The sequence below is a fragment of the Mesitornis unicolor genome, unplaced genomic scaffold (genome assembly GCF_000695765.1).
Source record: "Mesitornis unicolor isolate BGI_N332 unplaced genomic scaffold, ASM69576v1 scaffold51166, whole genome shotgun sequence".
Taxonomy (NCBI): domain Eukaryota; kingdom Metazoa; phylum Chordata; class Aves; order Mesitornithiformes; family Mesitornithidae; genus Mesitornis; species Mesitornis unicolor.
In genome coordinates this window covers 1-20,710 of record NW_010192638.1, presented here as the reverse complement: position 1 = coordinate 20,710, position 20,710 = coordinate 1, and the positions used below count along the sequence as shown (strand labels likewise).

The window sequence follows — 20,710 nt, the reverse complement described above, 5'->3', positions numbered from 1 at the left end:
AGCAGGAAGAACACTAAAATGGTAAAGAATTATTAAAAGAACCGTTTCTCTGTGTTTCTTTTGCAAATGGAAATTTTACCACTGTATTCATGGAACAACACAGGCTCCCTCTGCTACCATAAATATATTTAGGGGTTTTTTCCTTCTCTGTATGCTCCTTGAAGTCACATTCGACTGGCTTTATCCCAGCAAATTACTATTTCTTTTCATAATGTTCACTTAAGGGATGTAATTCCAACAAATAAAAACATCAAAGGTAAAATGGTGTTGATAGAAGAAGTCAGGCTTTGGGAGTCTATTCTGCTTTCCATTTTGTTTACAGGACTCTGCTATGACTTTGATTTTGCCCTAGTGTAATAAGCAGAATATAGACCAGCAAGTCTAAAATAAGAATAATGTTCCTGTTGTATACCCATTTGCACCTGAGTGCAGTCAGTGTTAAAGTCATTGAACTGCGGATTATTTCTTACATGTAGGAAAGAAGGGATTACATTGGAACGGTTCAGCTAGACAGAGCGTTATTTCCCAAAAAACTAGAACTCCATTAGAGGAACCCAAGACATCTTTGCCTGGAAGGATATTAGAGAATGGCAGGAACCCAGCTGTATGAGATAGCTGTCCCAGTGTCACCAGACCATCTGCTACTTCAGGAGAAAAGAAGAAAATCATAAAAGCAAGCACACACAAGTTGTATTGAAGTGGATGTAGGACAATGCAAAGTATTTGAACATGATTAAGTAATCTTTATTAAACTTGCTGTTAAAATAAAAGAGAAGTCAGACTTCCTGTTACTAATTGAAGTATTTCTCCAATGAGCTTCCAAACTGTCTTGTTAATGTAACATCGTAAGCCTGCTATCAAGCTGACCAGTTTAGTGTTGTAAAGCTGCTTATGTCTTGTCAGTGAAGCACTGAATTTGAGGGGGTCTCAACCACCCTATTAATTACACCGAAGGAAAACCAAGCAATTCTGCAGGAAAAAAAACCCAAACAACCCAATACTGCAAACATGAGAAGAACAAGCAGGTATCACTCAGTGTCTTTAAACTTCAAATGTTTCCTGTGTCACAATTACCAAGATCACCTCAGTCAAGGTGCCTTGAGAATCAAGTCATGGTCCAGCAAATTGTTGCAATTAAGGAAATCAACGTGTACTAAGCACTGGTAACAGGTGAAAAGGGATATAGCAAAACCAAGTCCTTTTCTTTCAATTATTCATCTTCAAGGCAAAATCCCTGAGCAATTCAGTTGCAGGAGAAAGTTGTTTGGCTTATGGCACTCAACAATTTAGCTCTTGCTCTGCTCCTAGCACTATAATCTGGATGGTTAATCTTCACAGCTTCCACTCATGACCTCTGCTATTCTTACTACCTCACAACTGCATATCATGGCACTTGCAATAATCTGAGAAATACAATACTGCAATCCTTAGTGCCACGGTATGAAACAGCGGTGCTGGTTAATTCGCAGCAGGAGTCTCCTTTCACCTTCCCAATGTTCGGTCTGACTGCTAGCAGTCTACAACACTCAAGAAACACTGAAAAGCCTGCTGGTTTTCCTGCATGGAAGAATCTGAAATACTTAATGGAGTGCACAGCTTGGCAGGTTACAGTGATGGTAAAGTTGACAGTGTAGAAGTTTACTACTTCTTTTGTTAATTGTCCAGGCTCCTACAGTTTGAAGTGGACAATTCCAATAGACCAAGGGAAAAAGCTCTTCGGGATAAAGTGATAGAGAATATTTCCCTCCTCCTCAGTATTTAAAAGATTTCCATAATCGGCTAAAGATTCTCCACATGGCATCCAGTTGTGGTCACCAGTGAGGTACTAACATACAAACAGATGCTCGTTTCTGTTTTTATAGGCTTCAAAGTTCACTGGTTTCAAGACAGGCCATCTTAAAAGCCTCTGCAGCTGAAGGTCTTCCAGGCAAGCAGAAGCAACAGGACTTCTGGGTGCAAGAGGAATCATTGAAACCACACAATACAGACAGATAATTTGTTGCTATGTTTTCTTCTCTTTAGTGTTTCCCTTGACAAATATTGCTGTTCTTTGTCTAAACTTAATGATCTGTGTCCTCATCCCTTCTCAAGCATACAAAAGCTATAAATGCTTACAGAACACAGACTGGACAATCTTTTAAACAAAAACAATGGTAATATTTTCCATCTTAGTTTAGGTAAAAGAAATCACAATGCCAAAGACAGAAATAAGTAAGACACTGTGACAATCTTCTCTGTCCCATATTGCAGGAGGCCCACAGTGGTGTCTCTATCGTGAAGTCCTTCCATTACAAGGATGGGTCATGCAGAAACTATGTCATGGTTGGATACTGTAATTGCAATTAACAGTATCAGTTATCTGCCAGTATTGTTGGCATATAGACGTGGAGGGAAGGGTCAGAAAATTAGGAAAAACATAATTAAAAAAAAAAGCATGGAAATTGTATTAAAACATTGATAGAACAATGCTGGGAAAAGCTCACCATTATTTAAATGTGCTCTATTCAGGATATGGAAAAAAATCTTTAGAAAGTAAAGACGTCTTTTTACATTAGTGTTCACATGAAAATTTCTTACATTAAATGTTTTTGCATGGACTCCAAATTGTTACTTCTTTTTAGCCACAGTCTTCTGTATCCATCCGAGCTGTTTTACCTCACTGCAGTGGGGGGACCTGGTGCTCTGGGCGCAGACACCACCTGAAACAAGAGCTGACAGTTAACAACAGTCCTGATTAAAGAGTCAGCCCCGCAGCCCCACAGTTTGCTGTGCCTGGAGGGAGGAGGGGGTCCAAACTGCAAAGGAGCTGTGTCCTTCAGCTGACCAAGCATGTTGTAGCATGAGGCTGGAGAGCACGGCTAATGGTGCCCACAAAGGGAAAACGGGGGCCAAGGTCACCCTGCAGCATTGTCTTGAGACATTCCTCAGTTTGGGGACAGTCCCACTAGGCTCCTTTTAGCTTAGGCTTGATGGAGTGTATCAAGAGATACAGGCGGCTGCCCCTGGGAAACCTCCATTGAGACAACAGTTTTAAATCTTTCTCCTGGTGGTCACACAGGGAATCATTTGAATGAGATGCTTGTGCATCAATCCACATACGCACATCGTATTATTCCCTAATTTCACCACCCAAAGTAAACAGATTCATTCATGTATTTTCAAACCAGAAAAGGCAAATTAGTCCTAACGACTCCCTGAGTCCTTATGAGTCCTGCATGAAGCGACTCCAGCTGAGCTAGTGAGCACATTTTAGGAAGTCACCCAACAGGTGGGAGCAGAACCTTGAGCAGGGCTGGTATCAAGAGGGGCTGGACGTAGCTGATAAATGGTAACCACAAGCCTGCCCAGAGCACTGCTCAGAAGCAGCAGGGCAATCGATGATAGGGCAGGGATTTTCAGCGTGAACCAACACCCAGGGCTATTCTTCATCATCTGCTTGAATCACAAGCTGAGTGGGGCAAGCCCTGTAATCCCCCAAATTACGTGGGTACACTGCTCCTGCTCATCAATTAAGCAATCAACATAGCAAGTTATAATGGAGGTACTAGTATTTGCATATCAAGATACTCAGCAAGCCAAAGCCAGAAGTTAAAAAGTCATTTAACATTTGATGCTCTGCCACAGAAGTCACCTGGAGCTCCAGAACAGCCTCTGAGTCTTGGGAACATTCACACAAACCCAGTGGTCACAGTTCTCCGATGGGGGTAGCACAAAGGCTGGTGGAGCTGCCAACGTGGCTTTCTCTCAGCCCAAAGCCCTTGGCAGGGGCTCAGACTGGCTGAACCTCACCGCTGCCAGAGCTCAGAACGGCCTCTGCAATCTTCCAACAACAGCACCTTCTCCTGAACTGCGCTCAGCCAAACGCACCTCTTCCTTTCGGGTACTCCACCTCCTTCCTTCTCTAAAACTCCTGGGGCCAGAAGTAAGCCGCACTTCTCCATCCTCATCTTCCTAGTTTGCTTCCCATAGCTTACTTTTCCACACTGCAGACCTTCCATCCCTTCATTTTACTCTCCTCTCTTCTGCTTCCCTCCCTTTCCCCCTCCCCCTTTCTCTCCCTCTGCACTTTGTGAACTGCTGCTGCAGGGCTGAAGTCCAAAGTTCAGTAACTTGCTAAGCACACAGATAAATATGAACCTTGGAGAATTTACATTGCTCCAAATGTAAACAGATAGCCAAGGGTCCCTTTATCAGCACTGGCTCAGGACAGTCGTGGGGGGTCTGAAGTGGCTCAATTTTGTATTTTGTTTTTTTTGGGGGGGCGTAAAGGCGGGAGGCTGCGCTGTGCCCACTCTCCTGACAGTCGGGCGTGTTACCTCAGGAACATGGTGTAGCAAAGCTGGAAGCAGAATAACCCGAAATCAAATCCAAGAGACACCAGCCTGAAGACCATGGTCTCGAAGCTGAGTCATCTTCAAGCGGAGCTGCTGGGAGCGCTGCTGCAGTCGGGGCTAAGCAAGGAGACCCTGATCAAGGCGCTGAGCGAAGTGGAACCCTGCGTGCTCCAGAGTGAAAGCCAGCGCGCTATCAATGCCCTCCAGACAGAGAAAAGGGAGCCCTGTCCCGACATCTCCAGCCTCCCCAACGGCATGGGGGAGTCTAGGTTATCAGAAGATGAAACCTCTGATGACGGGGAGGAATTTACCCCTCCAATAATGAAGGAGCTGGAAAACCTGAGCCCCGAGGAGGCTGCTCACCAGAGGGCTGTGGTGGAAAGACTATTACAGTAAGGACAGATTTGCTGCTCCTCTTTACTGCTTTCTTGCACTCTTCTCTCTAAATCTCTTTTCCTTTCCCCTTCCACTCAGTGCCCCTGGTATTCACAGTTAATTCAGCTGCACAGAGACAGTCTTCATCCATGCCAGGACTGGCAACCCCCCAAACACTCCCCAAATTCTTTATAAATGCTCAAACTTGCTTTTCATCTCACATAAAATGCATGAAGGGAGCCATGGAGCCTGATTACCTATTTGAAGTGCTTATATCATCAGGCTTCAGAACAGTCTGAGGCCTGTATAACGTGCATCTCTCTGACTGAATGTTGGATTTAAATTTTTAATAGGATTCACAATTTCAGACATCAGGGGAGGGAAAAAAAAAACAAAGAAAAAAATCTGGTCACTCTGAACTGGTGCTGTATTTACCTAAGGATGTACGGTAAAGTTGTAATGTTTCCCTGCTATATTTAAGGACATTAATATTGTGAATTTTACTGTGTTTTGCTATAGATTATTGGTCAAAGATGGACCAAGGGAACTTGTTCTTGTCATTCTTGTGAGTGCAAAGTTCTCCCGACTTCAGTGGGGACTTTTCTTGTAGAAAGAGCACGCACCAAATACACGTAGGGGCTAAAACCTGGGCAGAACACACTATTCTACCGTCCACTGCCTGTCACAACTACCAAGTACACAGGCAACAACAATTACAGGTTTTACTGCGACACACATTTGCCTTTGCATGCAAGCATTTTTGAAGTCAAACGACAGAAAGCGTTCCCCAAACCAATAAGCCTCGTTACAGACCCAGAGAAACATTCACCAGGATTCCCACTGGGGATTCTTCCTGGGATACAATTCCCGTAGGCAACCTAAGAGGTTTGTCCAGGCAAGGATCAGGTCCATCCAACCTGTCTATCACAACAGAAGCAAAATCGTGCCCAATGTTTTGGGAGTATTTTGAAATGACAAGCTGAGAGATGACAAAAAAGATATAGAGATGTCCTGTACTTTAATCTTCACCAAAACTAAAGTCCATCTAGAAAATTTCTCAGGCTTTCTGATCAATCCCCTTCATGTCTAAAGGAGATTAACATGAAACGTAGCAACAAGAAGCAAGCATCAATTCCCACCACAAAAGGCCAGAGCTAGAAAAACAGCATGACAAGAGCTAGCATTCACCATAAGCACTTAGGAGAAGAAAGATCCCTGGCTGATTGAGAGTTGATGACTCTGTAGTACCCAACGGAGGAAAAGTCACTGAATCAGTTCTTACCTGGGTGGGGAAAACATTCCCAACAATTCAGTCTTCTTTCTGGCCCAGTATGCCTCTCATCTCTTCCCCACTTCCAGCTCTGTCACCTTTTATTCTCCTTTGTTCTCTTTACCTCTTTCCGATTTTTTGGATATATTTCCCTCCTTTCCTCACTTTCATCTCTGCTGCTATTCCTCCCATTTTGTTGCCTTCTTGGCTAATTCTCTCCCTCCCTTCCACTCTTTTTCTTCCCCTCATCCTTGTCTCCTTCTCATCTTCCTGAGTCTGCGTACAGGTCTTGGGGTAGTTTGAGCCCAGTGGCACCGGGCGGGCCCTGGCTAGTTACTAATTATCCAATAGCTTTATTATTTCTCTTTTGTCTTATAAATTTATAGATGAAAAGACCCTGATAAGCTTTTTGATCATTAACTTCTGATGGTTTGTCAGGTATCTCTCCACAAAGGAGACCACAGAAGCTGAGGAAGAGCATCTGGCTTTGTCCCATTTTCTGAAATGAATGGGTGAAGCAGGACTGAAGTGCCATCCGCTGTGATCTAAGAACAGACACACGGGATGGAGGGGATCTCTTCCTGCCACCCTCACTTCAGCATGAATTCTGGTTTCTGATCCTTCCTGCCTTTCTAGGAGCTTGCTGCCAGTCTTTCCTGTGCCCACTGCCAGCCTCAGCACAGCAGTCTTGCCTCTCTGGCAAACCTGTGATATTAATGCTTTGTGATGAACAGTGCCACATCTCTCCAGACAGCCGGCTGAGCAGCATTCCCTTTAACAAACGGGAACTGGGGTACAGAGATTCTGTGGCCCTACATAAACCCCTACAGCACAGAGAGGACTCAGCAAGAACAAGGATCTCCTAAGCCTTATACTGGGGATTACTGGCAAAGCTTTATTCTGAAACATCAGAGTTTTCTTTCATCAGTCCCCATATCACAGGACAGAGCAAATATGAGGGGACCGGAAGCCTCAGTTTCAGCAAAATTTATGAGTATACTTAAGGAGGAATATAATAGCTCAAAATTAGTGAAAGTAAAATGAAAATAGTAGGAAGACTATTGACACGTGTTTCAAATTTCTGGTCAAAGATTTAAAAAGAAAAACAAACATCAAAGAACTATACATCTGAGAATCTATTCGAAGCATCTAAACTGGTATCAGGGTTTGATAACATGTAAGCAGCTGTTACCTACTAGTAATTTTTTGTTCTTTTTAAGAACAAACCTTTCCAAATCTTTAATAGATGCCTAAAGGTAATGTCCTTAAAATAGTATTGTAAGTATTGTAAGACCAGGCAGAACAATCTATAATAGAAATTACACCCAGCAATAGATGAAAGGCAGGCAGGCAAGAATCTCTGTGCCCAGGGATTCCCAGTAAAACTTCAATGCTTGCAAAGCTATTTCGGCATCTACACAAGGATTTCAAATCCAGAAACCTGATGGAGACATTTCTGTCTTTAGGCAGAAGCCTCTCTGGGCATTATTAACAATTACTGGTCTAATACTGCAGACCACATTTTAACAGAGCGGTTGACTTGCGGCAGCTATTAGCGACACAAGAAAGTCTGCATGGTAACTGCAGCCATTGCTTATAAGGTAGCACCAGGAAAGTGTCTGTTGCTAGGATTTCCATGAGCTGCAGAGGGGAGAAAATGACAGCACCAAGAGACCAAGTATGTCCTTACAGGACCACTGAAGTTGAAACCACAGTTTGGAAAGCACCAGCCAAGGCTGAGTGAAACAGGATGTAGAGATACACCCACACGACTGCGTGCACCTGTGGGCAGCGGTTAGATTTTATCCCTACAGGGAAAAAATGCTACAGGCAGTTCAGATAAAAGTTTCTCTAGTGAGGAATTAACATAATTTCACTTCGTCCCTTGATCTGTCTCACTGATCTTCCATAGATTTACAGTTTGAATTAAAACATTATTTCCACATCACTCCACACAGGGGGAAAAAAAAAAGCATCTATGATAAAGAATAAATAATTCAGTAGGGAGACAGAGCTGTGTGGAGTAATTCCCAGATATCTCCCAGAGTAGGAAGCAAGAGAGAGGCTACCTTGGGGGAAGGGACAGACCAGACAACCACAGGTACAGCAAATGGGGAGAGGTATAGCAACCATTCACCTGTAGGGCAAGGGGTGACATTCCATTAGGAAAGAGGGAAATCGAGATAAGCAACAGATTTCCTCTGGAGGCAGGGATAAAAGCATGTTTTCCATGAGGAAAAAAGAAAACAAAGGTAAAATGATAAAGGTTCAGCCTTTTCCCAGTGTAACCTGTGTCTTCGAATGGCTGCAGCTGGGGAATTTGGAGACGAAGCTGCCCCACCCCCTCCATAGTGGCGCCGGGTGGGAATTTGGGAAACGACGCTGCCACACCCCTTCCATTTCCACATATAAACCAAGATGAGGCGAACCAGGCCAAGGTCAATGGAGAGGAACCCTGCGGGATGGTCTTACCTTACCTTCCCTGCCCAGCCTGGGCACTGACAGCAGTCAGGGTTGTCAGCAGGCTCCAGAGGAAAGGGCCAGAGCATGGTCCCAAGTACTTCGCAGCTCTGAACCTCTGTTTAAGCAAGGTCTGGTCCAAAGCAGCAATTCAGAACCCACCTCAAAGACATGAAGGTTTCTCTTGCCTGAGAATCCGAGAAGAAGGAAAGGAGAGAGACAGAGAATGAGGAAGAGGAGGGGAAAGAAAGGAACAAAGAACAAAGAAAAAGAAAAGTCAGAAAGAGTGAAGGAGGGAGAAGGTCCCCCGAATGTTACATCTCCAGCTCTCTGGAATGGGTTTTCTTTAATGCTAACAACTTGATATTTACTTTCCATTTAAATTTGAGATGTTGCTATAAATTATCAACCAGCCTCTTGTTCCCTTTGAGTTTATAACTAACTACCCGGGTTACTTATTGTTCAGGTAACAAAAGGGAGGTGAAAACGCCCTTAAAAAGTGACCTCAGAACTAAGAAAATGGGGAGCTGGCATGGAGAGAGGACCCAGGCCCCTGGGGTTGAGATGAGCCAGGGAGAGGGGCTACGCTCAGACAGCAACAAGCAACTGACAGCAGGAGAGCAAGACTTCAGCAGAAGGAAGTAAAACCTAACTGTGTGAGAAGAGTTTGGAGACAGATTAGACCTTGGAGAATAAGAGAGGAATGGGGAGACAGCTTGCAGCTGGGGAGAAAGGCAAGCTAAAACACAAAACAAGCTTGGAGACAGAGATGGACAACTTGAGCAAGGCAGACCCATTTCTACAGCTCTAACTCACTGAAGCAATTGGTATTCTAGTGCAACTTCAAACAGGAGAACTAGGTTTAGGGTGAAATCCTACCCTCTGATGGTCAATGACAGTCTTACCACAAGTGAAAGAGCAAAGGTTTCAACTTGTGATGTCTCAGTCAATGGTGAGGGCTCTGCAGGTGGAACTATGCATTTGGGCAATGGCTCATGCGAGGGTTCAGCTGACCAACTGCCATCACTGCAGCCTTGGGCCTAGAGGAATTGCTGCACTGCTATTACAGCCTGTGCTGTGACAATGTACAGAGCAGCCAGGATTTCATACAACTGTCCCGTAGCAGCACACTGTACTAAGATTCCCCTGCACCTTTTGGCCTCACAAAGCTCGCTGCTTTGTCTCAAAATAAGACAGAAGAACCACAGGGCTTTAACCACTGTGAGAAGAGACTCAGCAATACTTCCTGCCTTCTTCCTAGCACAAATTGAGGATCGCAACAGGCGAGACAAGTGTGACTCATGATTGGGGTGCAGGAAGGGAATCAACACATGCCAGAGCCTTCCATCAGTGGTAACACAGCCCTTCCTCTTCCCATCTGAGCCTGAACTCAAACCTAAGAGACCAGAGGTTCCAGGTTGGAGCCTTTTCTCCTTTGTATAGGGACTTGTATAACAAAGGCAGGCTGCAGGTGCTGGCAAGACTATCACAAAGACAAAGGGACGAGATTGGCCCCTGCTTTGGACAGCAGAATTTAAAACCAAAAACCCCACATGGCTTTTGAAAGACAAAGATGGTTAAGGGAAGAAGCTAGGAAATAGAAGCCTCTATAGCAAGTGTCCCATCATAAACAAGAAACAAATGTTCCTATTTGAAGCAGGCTCTTCAGAAAGCTGCAGCTGACGCTGCTTCTGTCACACTTTAACTGCAGGGGAGCTTGCTCCTTGGACTATCCAGCCACCAGGAGAGAGGCTGCAGGGGAACAGAGATAAGGGTGTTTGCACTGAGAGAGAGAACAGGTGTGGACTTTGTCCTGCTTATTGACTGCAGCCTCTGGCAACCTGAGTCAACACCGCAATGAACAGCACGGTTGTTGCTCAGACATCTGTGTTCTTGTGACAGTTTCTGCATGATCCTAGGTACCCGTTTTTCCCCCGTGGCTCCTTTGATGCTGGTGTTGGATACCAACAATACCAGGGTATTTCTACAGCATTCTAACAGTTTCCACCAGACATTGCACACAGAAAACACAGAAGGATGCTCTTTGTTAAAACTGAACCAAAGTTTTTCTGTAGAGAGGCTCCTGCACTGTTTGGATCTAGACTGCCTGGTTCCACATCTCTACTTCTACAATGATTTTCAGCTCTGTGTCAATACACACAAAGAAGTGTCAGAGTCATGTTTTCTCTGTTTTCCTTGGTAACCTTCATGGATATTCTAATCAGAGATCCTAAAAGTCAAAGCTTCACATTCATTATGAATTCTTGAATGAGATTAGCTTCTCAAGCTGTGTGAGTAGGTCACAGATAGGTCTACACTCTCAGCTGTTACCCACAGGAGGGGAGCAATAGGAGGAATTAGTGGTTTGCCTATTGTTCTTCATTGCTTTTAGAAGCATGAGTGGATCTAGCTGTGAATCACTGTCCTTGAGTAACACATAGCAGCTGTGCAAGAACATAATGCTGGATGGCTTGGTGTATACATACACTTACATCCCTGCCATGTGACAGCATGATGAAAGCCTGCTTGCATTTCTTGAATCACTGCAAGGCAACCCAACCTGGACCAGAATCAGGGCATGAGCTCGGTTCAGCCTAATATAACAATGAATCTGTCTTGGAAATTAGGTACTGGTGCACTTTTCCTTGGAGTCCAGGTCTGTGGAGTGCGGGTGTTGGATCTCTCTGTCCTGAGAGCTGTTTTCTGCTCCTTCTCCCCTTCCAGGGAGGATCCCTGGCGAGTAGCGAAGATGGTGAAATCCTACCTCCAGCAGCACAACATCCCTCAGCGTGAGGTGGTGGACACGACTGGTCTGAACCAATCTCACCTCTCACAACACCTCAACAAGGGCACTCCCATGAAGACACAAAAAAGGGCAGCCCTGTACACCTGGTATGTCCGCAAGCAGCGAGAGGTGGCCCAGCGTAAGTATGGCAACAACCATTCTATTGCAATTTCATCAAGGCCTCTGCTCTCCCTTGCTCATCCTTACTCCCTACTTTTATCACGGAAAAATGGAAGGAAAGCCACTTTTAGCAGGAAGCTTAGAGAAGCCTAGGTCAGTATTTAGTGAGGTGAACTAAGCAGTACATAGAAAAACACCCCCTCGTGAAGCAGCCTGCAGTCGCCCCACCCTCCATTTGGCTAAAGAGAAGCAGACTATTATACTCTCCATTTTCTACACCCACCCTCAGATTAAAGCAGTGGACAGATGACAGAGACAGAATTTTTGCCTGAGAACTATGATTTTGCAGTTTCAGCTTAAGCAACACTTCCTCTAGCTGCAAAAATCAGCAGGCTGCTTACTCACTACAAACCACCACTGTGGGCTAGCACCTCACACCTTCTATGCCCCTTCATTACAGGCACCCACTGGGAACACATCCCTGCAACGTGCAGTTCTACATTCATGAGCCTGTCTGGAATCTGTCTGTCTTAATTTTGTATGGGTGGGTCACAAGTTAAATGAGACATTTGCCTTTGGATGGTTTTGGAAAGCAGGACTCCAGCCATGCTTACTCTAAACTCAGCGGCATTTGCTTTCACTACTCAGGGTGGGAGCAGAGATGCAGCGTATGCAAGAGCAAGGACAGGTAAATATGGTCCCACTCGGAACATCTTACCAGTTTTAGTAGATTATGGAGCTTTATTTCTGCCCCATTTAGATTCAACTCTCCATCTTGTATGAGATATTCTCCAGGAGTAATCTGCATTAGGCCTGCTAGGCACCCAAATATGTGGAACTATTGGAAATGCTTCCAGAAAGCAAATTCCCTTGTCTCTTTGTGCCTGCAGAATTCACACACGCTGGCCAGGGTATCCTTGCAGAGGAACCCATGGGAGATGACCTGCCCACCAAGAAGGGAAGAAGGAACCGCTTTAAGTGGGGCCCTGCCTCGCAACAGATCCTGTTCCAGGCCTATGAGAGACAGAAAAACCCCAGCAAAGAAGAGAGAGAGGCACTGGTAGAAGAGTGCAACAGGTAAAGATGGATGTCTGGCTTTGAGGAAGAGGGACACAGCAGGTTCTCTGTGGTTTTGGTGTTTGCTGGCACCTGTGAGAGGCAGGCTAACGGTACAGCAATAGATGTCACCACTGACACCAGCCATGTTTGAATTAAGTGCCACAACTGAGCATTCACTGTCCACAAAGGATCCGTAGTGCCTCGTGCTTTGCTGTACCCGGCAGGACCCTTCCACACAGTGTGCCAGACCACAGCAGCTTTGGGGATGCACACTTACTCTGTCCCTCTAAGCCCGGCTCAGCAAAGCTCTCTTCTTGTGCCTTCCCTGAACAGAGCAGAGTGTATTCAGAGAGGTGTTTCCCCATCTCAGGCCCAGGGACTGGGCTCCAACCTGGTGACAGAGGTCAGAGTTTACAACTGGTTCGCCAACCGCAGGAAGGAGGAGGCTTTCCGGCACAAGCTGGCCCTGGACACCTACAGTGGACCACAGCCCACCTCTGCTCCTCCTCTGACTCCTCACAACTCCTCCTCCCTCCAGCCACCATCTGCTCTCTCACCCAGCAAAGTTCACGGTAAGAAACAGAGAGGGAGATCTGAAAGAGACACCAGTGAACCTACCCACACTCAGACACCAAAACTCTCTCCCAAGTCCAGCCCCTTAGGAGGTGATTCTACAGATAGAAGCAGCAGACTTGTTACAAGAGAGGAGCACCAGTGACACAGACCATGTCTCTGACTGAGGAGAGTGGATAGAATAGCAAGGGTAAAAGAGCTGATTAATAAAACTTTCAGCCAAACCTCACTTGCTCTTTGACATCCTGCATGACTGGCAGGCAGCAGTCCCCTTTCAAGGGGTCATCCATTGGCTGCCCTCGCAAGTCAGTTCTGTATCCTTCCACTCTCGTGTGTGCCTCCTGCTCTTTCCAATACATAGCAGCATCATCAGACTCTGAGATTTCAGGCATCAGGAAAGGTCACTCTCCATCCAAAAAGAGCAGAGCTTTTTCAGCTTCATAGGCCAGAGCTGATAATTGCTCTCACTCTGGGAAGAGATGGCCTTGCTGAGACTCTCTCCTCTGTACACCCACATCCAGAAGCGTGGTTTCTAGTGAACCCTGCTCGCTCTCTGCAGCACACACAGCCATGCCTAGGAGTCAGTATTTGAGGAAGCAGCTGCATCAAGCTCCAGAGGGAAGGCAGGGCAGGGCAGCGAGAATGCCTGTTCTCCTAGTTCCCCTACTACCCACCTTATCTCTGCCTCAAACATCTCAAGGCAAGGACCTGCAAAGGAAACTGAATTTAGTGCTTGCCAACGTTCCTCAGTTTCTCATTTCTGACAACCAGTTTCCCTCCTGTTGCAATGCAGGAGTGAGGTACAACCAGCAGCCGGCCAGTGAGGCAGAGTCCTCCAGCAGCAACCACCATGGGAACAGCTCCATGGTGACCACTCAAACCATCCTGCACCAGGTTTCTCCCCCTGGTCTGGAGCCCAGCCAGAACCTCCTGAGCACAGACACTAAGCTGGTAAGTGATATATAATTAAGTTCTGGTGACTGGAAGATGTCAGGTCATCTGCCTGTGGTCACAATATGGACTATTCTCAACCTGTACATAAGGAAAAACTTCTCTACTGTGAGGGTGACAGAGCATGGCCCAGGCTGCCCACAGAGGTTGTGGAGTCTCCTTCTCTGCAGACATTCAAAACCCACCTGGACGTGTTCCTGTGTGACCTGGTCTGGTGATCCTGCTCTGGCAGGGGTTGGACTGGATGATCCTTTGAGGTCCCTTCCAACTCCTAATATTCTGTGATATTCAGAAGTAGTTTTTCCTAGAATACTCTTAAAACCACCTTCTTAGAGATACACATAGCCACTTTGCACTGACCATGTAACATGAGCAATCCTGAGATACCTGTGCTCTGTAAACTGCCAATGAGGGTGGGTATTACAACACAAAACCAAGAACTACAGCCATTTCATTACAATCAAAACAGGCTATTCTGTTAAAACAGTGCTCGAGGTAAGACACGGCTTCCTTCTTCACAGGAAACCTTGTTCTCTCCTCCTTTCCCCAGCGAGATTCTCATCATCTCATCTCCAACTCTCATCTGAACTCTACACATTAAGATAGTCGATCAGACACCAAGGGAATTAACTGAACAGAAACCTGTACTTACATCTATCCTACCTGTAAAAATGAAGGCCAACAGCCTGCACGCAGCACATACCATTGAGATTTACTGGCTGTCCAGACTGCAGCAATCTGCCTTCTCAAAGGAAATTCCGTTTTGAGATTTGACTACGCCTTTCCCCACATAATTAGCAACAAAGCACTAGAAGTACCTGACTGACCATGTTTAGTTTGCACATGTTCCCTTGCTTACAGGGAAACAGCAGCAGAGGTCTGCATTAGTGCGGACTGGCCTGAGGCAAAGTTAAGTTCACTATAAATGCGTGATTTAAATCTCACCAGTCACTCACTCTGCAGGCTTTCTGGTGTCTTCCCGAAGACAAAAAAAGTCTTTCACAAGGTGCTGACAATCTTCTTCAGCTGTCTTCTAAAATCAATACCAGGGTGATCTGTCCCACTGTTTAACCCGTTGATGCTTACTCTTACTAAAGATTCCTTACAGCTTTTTGTCTGAGAGGAGAAAAATAAGTAGTACAATGTAAAGCATTGAACTTTCTCTGTTAGCCAAATTATTAGAATGCTATTTTTGCTGTTCCACAGTACTTCAACCACAGGTCTCCAAAGGGCCTGGCAAACTCAAAACCCCATTAGAGCACAGACACAGGTTATGTGGTTCATTTTAAAGGCTGTGAAAGCAGTCAAGTTACTACATTCCTCAGTGCCTCAAGGACAGACTGAACGAGCAGGACACCCAAGCACAGAACAATCCTGTTACTCTCTGACAGCTGGGAACCGCCAGGTAACGCGGCTGCAGAACATACTGTGTGAGAAAGAGGTCTAAGGAAACTTCAGCAACTCCTTTAAAATATCAGTCCAAAAAACCTCACTGGCTAAGACACTTGCTGGGAGAAGGGGAAGTTACAGACACTTCCCAGAGGAAAAGGTGAACAAGAGAAGAGGGACTCCTGGATTCTGTGCTGAACTCTGCAGCTAAAATTGCTATGTATTAATTTCTCTGAGCATTGCCTTCTACCCTCAGCTGTAAAACAGGAGATAAACTTTCCCTATAGAGAATGCAGTGAGTCCAATCTCATTCTTATTTTTAAAACCCTTACAGTTTCTTAAATGTGAGAGAGAGAAAACAGCAAGGATTTACTCTTAGCATTTCACCACCTGACCTCTGCTAGTTAACTGATGAGCACAGGGAAGCTGCACACAAACAAATGTGAAGTCTTGCTAGTTTGCAAGTGGTCAGAGCAGGCAGGAAGAGGGAGAAGGAGATTTATCACAGCTCTGGGACTTGCCCTCTCAACCCTCTGCAGATGGCATTTTCACGATCCTCCTTTCACGCAGGTCTCAGCTCCCGGAGGAACCCTCCCTCCTGTCAGCACCCTGACTGCCTTGCACAGCCTCGAGCAAAACCCCCACACCCTGAGCCAGCAAACTCAGAACCTGATCATGGCATCCCTGCCGGGTGTAATGGCAATTGGGGCTGGCGAGACCTCATCCCTAGCACCAGCATTCACCAACACAGGCGCCTCCACCCTGGTGATAGGTGAGTAGTGTTCTGCAATGACTCTGCTTATCAGGAGTCAGATAAGGAGCTACCTCTAATTGTTAGAGCCACCTGACTCATTTTCAGAGACAAAAGTACAAAGTTGGCAGTGATGCCAACCTGGGGAAATGGCCACAAACACCAAGGATCTTCAGCAGCACTACTTAGGAGCACCAATGGAATTAAGGGACAGATGTTCCCTATTCATGTTAGAATTAAATTACACAAACCCACGTCTTAAGAGCATGGGACTTTTGCAATCTATTCCTATGCCAATGTTTTACTTTGCTGCTTTTCATCTTCCCAAATATAAATGTAATTCTTCCTTAAAACTATGAAAATTGACACATGTTCATAGTGCTTGAAAGACAAAACATCCTGTTCTGCTTCCTGCAAAGAGCAGCATATGCCTTTGGAACCCGCAGCAGTAATTATTTTTTCATATTTTTTCACTCTGACAGCTTTTCTGGACTTGTATGAAATTCCTTTTCCTTCCAAGACTAGTCTGCTGCCAAAGTGCATCTCATTAGAAAAAGGAAAAGAAAACGTATACTCTCCTCTTCCACTTTCTTCCCAGGAAGAAAGAGGCCTTATTTTGTTTTATGCAAACAGCTGGAACTAATTGCCATTTCCTCATTTATACCCAAGATTATGAAACGGATTCTAATTCTGTGCACACAAACAAACAAAAAAACCCCTGGAGATTTCCACACAGTGTGGAAATCAGTCAGTGCTGGAGAGACTTACTGATTTACAGCAACAGGGTCTGGACAATGGGAAATGCGCAGTAATGTGTGAAGAGTTCTACCTCTTTCTCACTTGTGCAAATTCTGCAATTTGGCAGCCCGAGCAAAAGGAGCTTAAACTCCATTCCTTATGGCTGGACAGCTACAGCACAGCTCTCTCTGTTGCCAACAGCTTCATTTAAAAAAAATAATAAAATTAACTGGACATGAGATGATGCTCTGAGTTTATTTCTGAACAAGGCCCCCTCAGTGGAACTCAGTTATCAGGAAACCGGGAAGTGACTTACACTGGCACACAAGGAGGCACACAGGAACAAACACTGGAAGGCAAAGGTGGTTTTATGGTACCTGTCCGCATTGTATAATTTGCACAGTCCCACTTTGCTTTCACAGGCACAAAAACCTATTCATAACCACAGCTAACAAATGGAACACCTGAAAAGCAGGATCTGAAATCCTCCTGTGATGACAGGCCTGCCACGATGACTATTTCAGATGCCCCTGTCGCAGAGCAGCCACACTCCTCCTAGGGGGTGTGACACTACTGTCACCAGTCCTTGTTTTCCAGGTTTGGCCTCAACCCAGCCCCAGAGCGTACCTGTAATAAACAGCATGGGGAGCAGCCTCACCACCCTGCAGCCTGTCCAGTTCTCCCAGCAGTTGCACCCATCCTACCAGCAGCCCCTCATGCAGCAGGTCCAGAGCCACATCAACCAGAGCCCCTTCATGGCTACCATGGCCCAGATACAGAACCCTCACGGTAAGAACCTGAACTCCTTTGTTCAAGCAAACCAAAACTAAAGTCTCTGTTCTGGAGCGCTGGATGTGTCCTGGGCTTGCAGCACTCCACTGTCCTCTTCTATTATTGTTGCTTTAATTATGAAATTATTTGTCTCCCTGTCCCTCCGCTCCCACTGTTTCAGAGACAGACTGCAGGTCCACGTGCACGAGAACAACTCGGCCAAAGCAGTCTCGTGCAAAGCTCCAGCATCCACATGATCTTGTTTTCTTTCATGCACAGCTCTCTACGGCCCCAAGTCTGAAGTGGCCCAATACACACATACAGGCCTCTTGCCACAAACCATGGTGATAACAGATACCGCCAATCTCAGCGCCCTGACTAACCTGACACCAACTAAACAGGTAACAGCCTTTAGCACGTGCCTTTGTTCCCCCACCTTAGAACTGCACCCGTCCGCAGGTAGCTCCTTGCTCAAAGAGTTTGTGTCTGTGTGGTCTATGCCATCCCAGCAGGATGATCTTTCTTATCTCCTCGCCTTGCTGGTACCAGCTGCACTACTGGAGGCATTAGAGCAAGCTCTTCACTGCACCATCAAGGAGGATTTAATCTCCTTGGAAACAGCACCTGCTCACTCTTCTCTTATGCCTGTTAGAAGGGATGCGGAAACCAGGCACTGTTACCTTTCTTTTCTCTAGGCATTCTCATCTGACTCGGAGACTCACACGGAGTCTGGGATGCACACACCAGTGTCACAGGCACCAACGATACATTTACAGAACCAAGACACAACCATCCAGCACCTTCAGCCAGGCCCTCGCCTCACCTCGAGCCCTGCTGGTAAGAACAGCAGCCACTATTATCTTAAACCCCACATTGCCTAGCTTTTCTTCCCAACACTGTAAAACCCAGACAGAAAACGGTCACTGGGGCTCACCATTCTCTTAAGGGGGCTGTACCAATGCCCTGGGGTGTTTGAAAAGCTGGTACAAGGAAAATTCAGGGCACAGGCTGTGTAAGGCCAAACTGTGAAAATGGCACCCTTCTTTAGAATCTAGAGAGGAAAAGAACCTTAAAAACATTGACACAAGTCAGTGTCCATGCATAGCCAGTCCTGCAGGCAGTTTTCAGGGCTAAAAGCCTGAAGCTCCCTCATGAAGAGACTCCAGTTGGATCTTCCCAGTTCTAAGAGAAGAACCAGGACATTAACAGTCAACTGGAATCCCCAGATCTGAACTCCCTGACACCATCGATGCCTTCAGGCTCAGGCTAGCTCTGTGCTTGAGCTGGGTATATAATGAAACACGAAACAGAAAAAGGAATTATGCCCCCATGCCAGGAGGTTTTAGTCATGCTGGAAATGCAAGTGCGTGCACACACGGTAAGGGGGCTGTGGTGAGAATCTGTACTTAACTTCTGCCTGTGCCTTTGACAGTGTCCTCCAGCAGCCTGGTGCTGTACCAAAGCTCTGACTCCGCCAACAGCCACAGTCAGCTGCTGCCGTCCACTCACAACGTCATCGAGACCTTCATCTCCACACAGATGGCATCCTCCACTCAGTAATGAAGACATCCAGCTCAAGGGTGACTGCCATGACCAACCTTTCAGGTGCAACTCCAGCTGTTTGCCATCACCATCACCGCTGCCTTCCACGGGAAGGAAAGGCTGCCGCACTCAGCCGACCTCCAGCCCCTACCGCCTCGTACAAATCCCTTATCAGCTGCCTCCATGGGAGAGGATGTCTCAGGCTCAAGACAGAAAGCATGAAATGATGATGCTGGCACTGCTAAAATCCACTGCCCTCCAAAAAACCAAGCAAAACCAAACCCCGTGAGCCAGCCTAGAAAGACCAGAGGTCCTTTTGGGGCTGCCCAAGAAGGAATCCGACCAAGACAGGGATCTGACTGCAATATGGCAAATATGCCAGGGCACGGATGTGACTTCCATTCTGCTCAGCCTTCATCAAGCCGGGCCTGTACAACCCTGCCAAGACCAAACTAAGCCATGCAAGAAGCAGCGAAGCTGAGCTGCCAAAGAAGAGACACCATCTTAAAAACACTCACCCCCTTTGCTGTAAAGGAAGCACCAATGGGAACTATAAGAAATAAGAGCATCTTGGAGGCAAGAGTGAGATAACCCATTTCCTGCCTTTGCAATGAAAGTCACCAAGAAACAGATTCAGGAACGGCTTGGCACAAACCTGTCAGTACGGGATCACTGACTACAAGCTACACATCCTTTAATTAACCACAAAAATACCAAACATTCTCAGTTAAAAATGACCTGCTGTAAAATCATGCTATCCTAGTGGAAATGGCTTGGTTATTTTTGATATAGCTCTGCTTTGTTTTAAATGCAGAAATTAAAGTTTAACAGCAGCATGGAGACTCCAGTTCTCTGCATTCACCACACGGATGAGCCGGGGGTTGCGCTCTCCACAGGTCTGACACCACACAGCACCTGGGAGGTTCCCATGCTCCACAAAGAGCAGCGGTTCCTTCAGCTGATCTCTAGAAAGATGTCAGCTTGGACTGGTTTTACAGAACATGGCTCGTTCTTCACTTCCCATAGACTAGATTTTGTAGTTCTTGAGATGCAAATCATTACCCTGGGGTCTCAGAGTCTTGCTTGGACTAAGGGAAGGTTTTTAGCCCTAAGGATCTACTTGTGTAATTCCTCTTCTCATTATTCCTTTCTCCTCTATTTACTCTTAACGTTCACATCACTGATATGTCAGTAGCCAGACAAGAAAAAGGCCCTAATTAACATGTTTCTGTCACTGTGACAAAAAAGAGCTATTCTTTCAACTGTGAAATGGATGAAAATCCTTGAGCCTAGAAAGTGCTCAGGAGTCTTAAAAGGTTGAGATATAAGGAAGCATTAAAAAAGCAGCAGCCCATCAAGTAACTCTTCAGTTATCACATCTGGAAACTTCAAAATTGCAGATGTCCATTACAGCTGGTATTGATGTGATCTTCCCCTAGATCCTATCAACCATCTGAGCCTAATTTCAGTGAGACCCTCTGAGGAATTTTATCCTAGAACTGTTTCCTAATCACTCATGTGCATCATTTGCAAATACACAGAACTTCAACTTAGCATAAAAACAATCATCATAAAAGGAATCACACAGAATC

At 45.8% G+C, this 20,710-nt stretch overlaps 1 protein-coding gene across 1 annotated transcript; it reads left to right on the top strand.

Moving 5' to 3' along the window:
• Positions 1-4,250: 4,250 nt before the first annotated feature.
• HNF1A (HNF1 homeobox A) lies at positions 4,251-19,695 on the top strand. Its single transcript, XM_010187162.1, has 10 exons — positions 4,251-4,726; positions 11,164-11,363; positions 12,235-12,421; positions 12,737-12,975; positions 13,770-13,927; positions 15,887-16,088; positions 17,403-17,594; positions 17,856-17,977; positions 18,272-18,413; positions 19,009-19,695. Exons 1-10 carry the CDS (start codon positions 4,392-4,394, stop codon positions 19,134-19,136), a joined length of 1,905 nt encoding a protein of 634 aa, XP_010185464.1. The 5' UTR covers positions 4,251-4,391; the 3' UTR covers positions 19,137-19,695.
• The last annotated feature ends 1,015 nt before the right edge of the window (positions 19,696-20,710 follow it).

What these genes read in the sequence shown, in the direction of transcription:
- HNF1A (XM_010187162.1), top strand. Translation starts at nt 4,392, where the DNA reads ATGGTCTCGAAGCTGAGTCATCTTCAAGCGGAGCTGCTGGGAGCGCTG. An exon ending in ACCTGACACCAACTAAACAG is followed by an intron (nt 17,978 to 18,271) that starts GTAACAGCCTTT and finishes TCTTTTCTCTAG; the next exon opens with GCATTCTCATCTGACTCGGA. An exon ending in CCTCACCTCGAGCCCTGCTG is followed by an intron (nt 18,414 to 19,008) that starts GTAAGAACAGCA and finishes TGCCTTTGACAG; the next exon opens with TGTCCTCCAGCAGCCTGGTG.